This window comes from Physeter macrocephalus, chromosome 20 (genome assembly GCF_002837175.3).
Source record: "Physeter macrocephalus isolate SW-GA chromosome 20, ASM283717v5, whole genome shotgun sequence".
Classification (NCBI taxonomy): Eukaryota; Metazoa; Chordata; class Mammalia; order Artiodactyla; family Physeteridae; genus Physeter; species Physeter macrocephalus.
The window spans coordinates 101,273,728-101,282,675 of NC_041233.1; the positions used below are offsets into that span (position 1 = coordinate 101,273,728).

Here is an 8,948-nt window from a genome sequence, read left to right on the forward strand (position 1 = left end):
CAAGTAGTTTCTTTTGCTAAAAGTTGCTTTTTAAAAATCTATCCACCACTAATTTAAGACAACTATGCTAGATTAAGTTGTTTCAAACTAGTTTATTTAGGGGTTCCATTTTCACTCCTCAATAGATTTTATGTATTTCTCATATGCTTCTTCACTCATTAGTTCATCTAGTTCTGAAGGGTTACTGAGTGTCATCTTGATCAGCCAACCATCTTCATAACAAGATGTGTTGACAAGTCCTGGATTTTCTGCTAGAGCTTCATTAATTTCAGTTACTTCTCCTGATAGAGGAGAATAGAGTTGACTAGCAGCTTTCACACTTTCCAAAGCACCAAATTCCTCTTGTTTGTTCAATTTTGTCCCAACTTCAGGCAGACTACAGTAAACAACATCTCCCAAAGCTTCCTGTGCAAAATTGCTGATTCCCACTGTTCCAACACCGTTTTCTGTTGTTACCCATTCATGTTTGTCTGTGAATTTACGACCCGACAGCAGAACGGGGCCGGTGCACAGCGCCTGGACGGCGCCCGCCCGCAGTCCCCAGTGCCGTGGCGGGCAGGGCGCGTTGGGCGCAGAGATGGCGCTCAGGCTGCACAGCTCAGCCCGCACGCTCCGCGCCACTCGCAGCGCCATGTTCGCAGCGGTGCAGAGGGTCTCCGCGCAGCATCTAACACTTGCTGGTTTTGATGAAGGAACTTACCACACTGGCAGCAGTTTCCATGAGAAGCCAAATAGGTGTGTTCCTAAGGTGCAAAGAAGAAAAGACTTTATTTTTTAAGGAGTAGCTTCCATTGAAACTAGGAGGTGAAAGCAAGATAAATTAGTGCAAAGAACTGTAACCACAAGACTTAGGAATTAGAAAGTGTCCTAGCCTAAAGCAGAGTTATGCTATAGGGCTGTATTTGTAGCTTCCTGTAATTGATTCTGATTAGAATGGGTTCACTCGAATTCCTTCACATCATGCTTTCAAACCAAGTTGTTGACTGCGTCTAAGAGAGAGAAAGGTTATTATGAGAGAAGAAAATCAATAGAGAAGTTTTCACACTCACATTTTTTTGACTAGAAAACTTTTCTATTTGGTACCTTAGAATGAGATAAGAATAAATCCCAAGTAGAATATCATCCTAATGCACATTAAATATTGTTGACTACCCTTAAAAAAAAAAACCTATCAATGTTGCCTTTTAATCATTCCCCATAGATTTTATTTCACTACTTTTTCATCAAATTTATGTGTCTTTTCTGAATCCTTTCCAAATATTCCAAGCTCTTAAACTGTGTAGCCAAAATTGTACACATATCCTTGTCTATCCTTTCCTGCATCTAAAGGGAAAAGCATTTCACAAATGTCAGTGAAGTGACAATCAAAAGGAAGGTGAAGTCATGAATTTAAATATTAGAAACTAAGTCCTTTAACTAAAGGGAAGAAGTCTTTTGCATAAGGAGACAAGAGCAGCCATGTTCAATGATCAATGTTCCCTGCAGTGACAAATTAGAAGTGGAACAATTGAGAATTCCATCATGACAGGGAAAAGTACACTCCCCTGTAGGAAAACCAGAAAAGGAAACAGTGAATTTAAAAAGAATGACTCATTTGAAAACAAAACAACAACAAAAGGAAACGAAGAAAAGCGAGTAACACTTGCCTTCTTCCACTATTCACGAGTTCAAAAGAACATTTGAGAAATGCCGTTTAAGTTAGATAACTAGTTTAGTTGTTTAAGTTAGATAACTAGTATGTGAGTTGAAACAAGATTGGAAGTCTCAACTCAAACGTTAAGAATAAAAACGCTTTCAAGATTCTTAATAACTTAATTGTGCATGCAATATTGAATTTTACTGAAAAAATGAGCTAAGAACCATTTTTTAAATTTTTATATAAACATTTTCCCTATATCGGATGCACCTCTTTGACTGTAAATTTAGGCTTTTATAATTCTGAAATACTGAGTTAACTCATATAAGGTTCTAAAGTATATAAAGTCATATAATTACTTTGAATATTAAGATTCTGTGCAATATAAAAAACTGTTTCAGTCCCAGAGAGATTCTCTAGAGAAAGGTAATTTTTAAGTGATTTCCTCTTGATGTAAAGAGTTCTTTAGGTGTACCGAAATTGTTCCAAAGGAATGTGTCTGCTACAATTAGGCCCTGGTAGAAAAGATGTTACCTTGAGGAGAAAAACAACTTTAAAAATGCAACTTTCAGAAAAATAGTGATTTCATTACAGTTTGTTTCAGTAAACTAATGTAACACTATTTGACTATTTATAATGTGAGGTATTGTTCCCAGGCAGTAAAAGAAGTATATACTAAAGTTTACAAATTCAAAAGTTCCCCCAGACAAAAAATTTTGAATTTGAGTTTTTATCAAGTTACTCTAATAATGTTTTTTTGAGAGATTTGTACTATAAACCAAAACATTACAAAACACAGATTTAATTCATTTTAATATCTGTTGAGTGTTCCCTGAGTATTCTGTACTGAACTCGGGGCCACTAAGTGGATTGTGACAAAAAATGAACAAATGCTTGTTAACTTTGAGGGCACCTAGAACCTAAAGCAGGCCCAAGAGAAAACTAACCAGTTCAGCATACAAGCCATTTAAGACAAATGCACAGGTATGCACTGCAGAGACGTAACTATTTCATAAAGGGCCTTTATGTTTGAGCTTTATTTATTTTTTTGACCGCACAGCGCTTCAGGCCGGATCTTAGTTCCCCAACCAGGGATTGAACCCAAGTCCCCTGCAGTGGAAGTGCAGAGTCTTAACCACTGGACCGCCAGGGAAGTCCCTATGTTTGAGCTTTAATTTCGAAATGTTATGGCTTCTTTCAAGCATGTCTTGATGAAAGATGTTTGCAAGTGAAACTTCTACATGATCTTGACTTCCTGATCTGGAGAATAAGCCTTTAATAACTCACTATCAGGGACACTAAATGCAGTTTTATGCAGCAACACTTTGATCCTATTTTATTGAAGATAAGGTGTATTTTTAAAGCATTTTAACATTTGTTAAATCCGTTTGCATTTTATAATCTGCAGTGTCCTTCCATCATTGTTGGAATAGACTGAGACCAATTTAAATGAAAACTTCTTCATGAGCTTTTGGACCACGCTGGTGGTGTGAATTCAGAACACAAATCTGGCTGTGGTTCAAATTCTCAGAGGAGGTACACGTTTCTTCCTCCTACTACCTGGTACTAGGATTGAGACATGTAAGTTTCCTTGCTCTCTCTTTCCTCATATTGGTTTCATCTATTTTTGCTCTTACACTTAATTGTGCGGCCCTTTGATATCCTACCTTGGGTGTTTCTGCTTTCATAATACTATGCAAAAATAACAATCCATCTGACAATGGAAGATTTCTTACATTCAATGTAAAACTGAAACTTGTCTTACAAATTTTCAAGAATTCCTAGAAGATATCAATCATGACCAAGTTTTGGGCAGAGAAAAGAGCCATTGTATGCCTCATGAAGGTATCATTGAGGGATAAGAAATTGCCTACAAATAAAACGGGTTATAAACCCATTTGCTTTGCAGAAAATAAAAGTTTAGAACTCTATTATACACTTGCTTTGGTTAAATGTGAAGGTTCCATGTCTTCAACTGAAAAAGTAAAACTTACTGGTAAAAGGAGGTAGATTCAAATTTATTTGTTGAAAAAAATAGTATATTAATAAATATGCAATCATATTTAAATATTGGCTAACTTTATCTTAACACATATATTTGTTTCATGCTTCAAATAGATCACTTGAGAGAAAGCATCATGAAAACAAAGATTTTTCTCTCACTGTTTAGTGCTGTTATGCCTAGATTTAGAATATTGTTTGACACGTAATAAGCACTCAAGAAATATTTGTTGAGTTAGTTAATTAATGGATCAAATCACATCCTGTGGTGCATAGCTCTTTGTATACATAATATGGTCCCTCCTGAATTATCAAGTGCTTGAAGCTTGAGTCTATGTTTATTTCATTCTTGGTCCTATTTAATGAGACTCAACTCTGTAAGTGGAACCATCAACCTGGCTGACATTAGTCACTCCATAACTGCTCTGTTGAGATACACAGCAGTTAAATAAACTCCAGTTCTTATCTGGAAGAATCAATAATCTTGGTAACCAGTAAACCATATTGACCAATTTGCCATGCACCAGTTGACTGTATACACTTACGGCTTGATTAACGCTGAGGATTTTAGAGTACAGTTGGATGGATTCTTACTAAGTAGCATCTTATAGCAACTTCAGAATCCTTTTCACAAGTCCAACAGTTCCTTCATTCATAAAACTGTACGCTACTAAAGAAATGCCCAAGTGCACTGATGATCAAAAAGGCAAGTAGAGCTTAATGAGAAGGAAATAATAGAACTTTATATGTATAGTTTTGAAAAGATGTGATGTCATAGCAAACTCTGGGGTACTTGATAACGAGTATAAACCGCAGCAACATAATCATCATGGTTTTAGAGAAACTATAAACTGATAACCATCTCTGACACCAGAAAATAAGCCAAGCTATGTGAGTTTTGCCTTGATATCCTCTTTAATGCAGGTGAATTAAAAAGATAACTTAATGGTGCTTTGCAGCACTAATTATTTGGTAATGATCAAAAGGTTTCATGATCTGAAAAAGTTGTTGCAGTACAGCCCATTAAACCATATGAAGAGCTATTATCCCATCCTACTACCTTCCTGCCACTCAGGTGTTCATTCACCAGCTGCTTCCTAATTAAGAGCATACAAAAGGGGAATAACATGAAGTGTACAATCGGATTTTATCCAGTCCAATTTTGGTGCCAACAATAAATGCTTTTATTATAATTTTGACCAAGACAATTACTAATATTCATATTGCCGCTATTCTAAGCCCATGAAAAACATCTCCTCTGAGCCTAGTTTATTATCTGAATCATGGAGTTGAAGCCCTCTCTAACTGTAGCTAACATAACAGCATGTATTTTTATTCGTACCAATATGTATAAGGTAATTTAAAACTCAGGCTAAATAATTTGTAGGCAACTGGTCTCCTGATAAAAGATTGTATTGCATATATTTTATACAGTTGTTACTAAGTTGCAATACTTATGTGTTGATGGATCAAAACAGTCTCCTAAATGTCTGTAAACCAGAGAGAGGAGAGAGGAAAGGAAAGGAAAAGGAAGAGAGAAAAAAAAAAGAAAAGCATTGACGTTACTACCAAAGACATTCTTTTTATTGTCTCCCTTTACTACCCATTTACAGTTGAGAAATTGGTTTGGGACTTGTTTCACACTTGCTAGAAAAGAAGTAAATTCTCTTTCCCTTGGCTTCTCTGATCCAAGGAGTTGGTGACTCAGAATATTATCCGTAAGAGAACAGCATCCCTTCTGCTTATTGTTGGACTGTATTTCTGAAACCAGAGCATTAACAGCTTTGTACAGGTGCAAAGGTAAATTGTCAAGCAGGGAAAGAGATATCAGTACCACCACAGGCCAGTAAAATAGACAGAATTTTAAGAAGGAAATGCCTCTAACCCAACTTTTGCCATGTCTGTTACAAAAAAAAAATCCTGGTTTAAACACAGTGTTGGCTTCTATTCAAAATAATGCAGTTTGTTAAGGCAGCAATACTCAGATTCTTCTGGAGAAACAGCATTCTGAATTCTGAAAATGAATTTAATAACATAAAGGAGATAACTTCAAAAGGTAGTCATCATGTAAAGGTTATGATCCGGTTTGCATAGGTTCAAATCCTGACTTTGTCACCATGGGCAATCTCTTTAGCCCTGCTGCATCTCGCTTTCCTCATCTAAAAAGTGAAAACAGGGCTTCCCTGGTGGCGCAGTGGTTGAGAGTCCGCCTGCCGATAGAATTGAGGATGAAATTATTTAAAACATGCAGAGTGCTCAGAATTAGGCCTGACATTCTATATATATATGCACTAAATATTTATTATTGTGCAGCTTGGACCAGGTTCTCTTAGTAACCTAATAGCCATGACCCGTCAACACTTTTCATCTGTTAAAGAAACATTGATATTTCGTAGAATCTAGGGGTCTTATAATACAATTTTCTCAAAAGAAAGTGAAGAAAGAAAACAATTACGGCCAAAGATTTGATGCCGGTACCATCACCTGAAGGAATGTTAGCCACACTTCAGCCACCCATTCACTTTTTACCTTCATGATTTCACTACAACTTCCAAGTACCTGGGTTATATTTTCATAACCCTTTTCTTTCTATTGAAGTAAGTAAATTTATTTTTAAAATAAAACCTTATATAATTTTAATCTTTTAATTTGAGCATATATACACACCTGTTATTTTTTTGCATCCTTTAATTTGACATACAAACAGATGTCTATGTTAATTGGTTATTAAAAGAACAGTTTTTTTCCATTCCCAACAGAGCAAGAATACTGACAGCCATTAATAGCAACAAAATAAATATGTGAAACAATTTCTGTTATCACTTCAGAACTGAAGAATTTTCAGAACTAGAAAGTCAACACCATTACTGAATGCAAACTACTACTAATTCAACTAGGAGTTTGTTGACAGCTTAAAGCTAAGCATGATAAATATCATACTGATGAAATTTTGTCATGTCAGGGATATTTCCAGGGCTTTTTTCAAATCTACAAAACATAAAACTGAGTGATAAGGCGATGAATGTAGATACCCAAGGAAATATCAGATGTAGAACATTTGGGGAAATCATAAAAGATGGTTAGTTACCCCAGTATGTATTTAATAAAAATGAATCTGGTTTATTTGGTGAAAAAATTCAAGTTGAATTTATAATCAGGAAAAGCAAGACTAGGTCTGGTTTTAACACTTTCCAAGACTCACTCTTGAGTTTAAACGCATTTAGTGTCCTTGGGCTTATGGAACTAGTAGACTCAGAACAAGCTTTCTGAAGTACAGGAACTTACATATTAATGCTTTTTCATCTGCAAAGCTAAGACATTTAAAAAATATTACCTAGAAGGAATCGGCTTTTGTCCTAGCAAATACAAACTGATGATTCTGTCCTACAGATGGTTAGTTTTCAATCCCAAGTTAATTATCACTCAGAATTCTATAGAAAATTAATTCTTATTTAAAAAATTGGGAGGAAGGACATGCACTCTAACTCTTTTTAATTGGACCTCCGGTGTTAAGGGTTGGGTTATAGATTCATCTTAATTATTGATACATGGCACACTCATCATTGGCCCCTACATGGCCTGATTTTATTTAACTGGCTATTTTTAATGATGGCCATTCTGACTGGTGTGAGGTGATACCTTATTGTAGTTTGATTTGCATTTCTCTTACAAGTAGCGATATTAAGCATCATTTCATGTGCCTGTTGACCATCTGTATGTCTTCTTTGGAGAAATGTCTATTTAGGTCTTCTGCCCATTTTTTTGATTGGGTTGTTTGTTGTTTTAATATTAAGCTGTATGTGCTGTTTGTATATTTTGGAAATTAATCCCTTGTCAGTAACATTGTTTGCAAATGTTTTCTCCCATTCTGTAGGCTGTCTTTTTGTTTTCTTTATGGTTTCCTTTGCTGTGCAAAAGCTTTTTAAGTTTAATTCGGTCCCATTTGTTTCTTTTTGTTTTTATTTCCATTACTCTAGGAGATGGATCCAAAAAAATATTTCTGCAATTTATATCAGAGAGTGTTCTGCCTGTTTTCCTCTAGGAGGTTTATAGTATCCAGTCTTACATCAGGGCTTTAATCCATTCTGAGTTTATTTTGTATACGGTGTTCTAATTTCATTCTTTTACCTGTAGCTCTCCAGTTTCCCCAGCACCATTTATTGAAGAAACTATCTTTCCTTCATTTTATATTCTTGCCTCCTTTGTCATAGATTAACTGACCGTAAGTGCTCTAATTCTTCTGTAGTATCTGGCTATTATTAATTTACATTTCCATGTATATTTTAGAATGGTCTTTTCTGTTTTCTATTCGGTTTGCTTTTCTTCTTCCTTCTAGTTGAAAGGTTATCAGACTACGGGCCAAATTGACATGAAGCCTGTTTCTGTATAACCAGAGGCTACGAATGGTTTTTACATTTTTAAATAGTTTTTAAAAAATATATACGGACGTACCTCAGAGATATTGTGGGTTTGGTTCCAGGCCACTATTGCAATAAAGAGAGTCACAAATTTTTTTGATAAAAGTTATGTTTACACTATACTATAGTCTGTGAGGTGTAAAATAATATTATGTCTAATAAACAAAGTACATACCTTAATTTTAAAATACATTATTGCTAAAAAAAAAAATGCTAACCATCATCTGAGCCTTCAGTGAGCTGTAATCCTTTTGCCACTGAAGAGTCTTGCCTCAATGTTGATGGCTGCTGACTGCTCGGGGTCATATTTGCTGAAGGTTGGGGCAGCTGTGACAATTTCTTATAATAAGGCAAGGATGCACGCACCCCAGTGTTCACTGCAGCACTGTTCACAGTAGCCATGACATGGGAGCAACCTAAATGTCCATCGACAGAGGAGTGGATAAAGAAGATATGGTACATATATACAGAGGAATACTACTCAGCCATAAAAAGGAATGAAATAATGCCATTTGCAGCAACATGGATGGACCTAGAGATTGTCATACTGAGTGAAGTAAGTCAGACAGAGAAAGAGAAATATTGTATGATATCACTTATATGCAGAATCTAAAAAGAAATGATACAAGTGAACTTATTTACAAAACAGAAACAGACTCACAGACTTAGAGAATGAACTTATGGTACGGGGAGCGGGGGGAAGGGTAGGGGGAAGGGATAGTTAGCGACTTTGGGATTGACAAGTACACAGCTATGTTTAAAATAGATAACCAACAAGGACCTACTGTTTAGCACAGGGAACTTTGCTCAATATTATGCAGCAACTTAAATGGGAAAAGAATTTGAAAAAGAATAAATACATGTATATGTATAACTGAACCACTTTGCTGTAC

The 8,948-nt window shown here is 35.7% G+C and overlaps 1 protein-coding gene across 1 annotated transcript; it reads right to left on the reverse strand.

The window, feature by feature from the left end:
- Nucleotides 1-6: 6 nt before the first annotated feature.
- On the reverse strand, nt 7-664 carry LOC112066947 (glycine cleavage system H protein, mitochondrial-like). Its single transcript, XM_024131529.1, has one exon. The coding sequence runs from the start codon at nt 631-633 to the stop codon at nt 112-114; it is 522 nt and encodes a 173-aa protein (XP_023987297.1). The 5' UTR covers nt 634-664; the 3' UTR covers nt 7-111.
- Between the last annotated feature and the right edge of the window lie 8,284 nt (nt 665-8,948).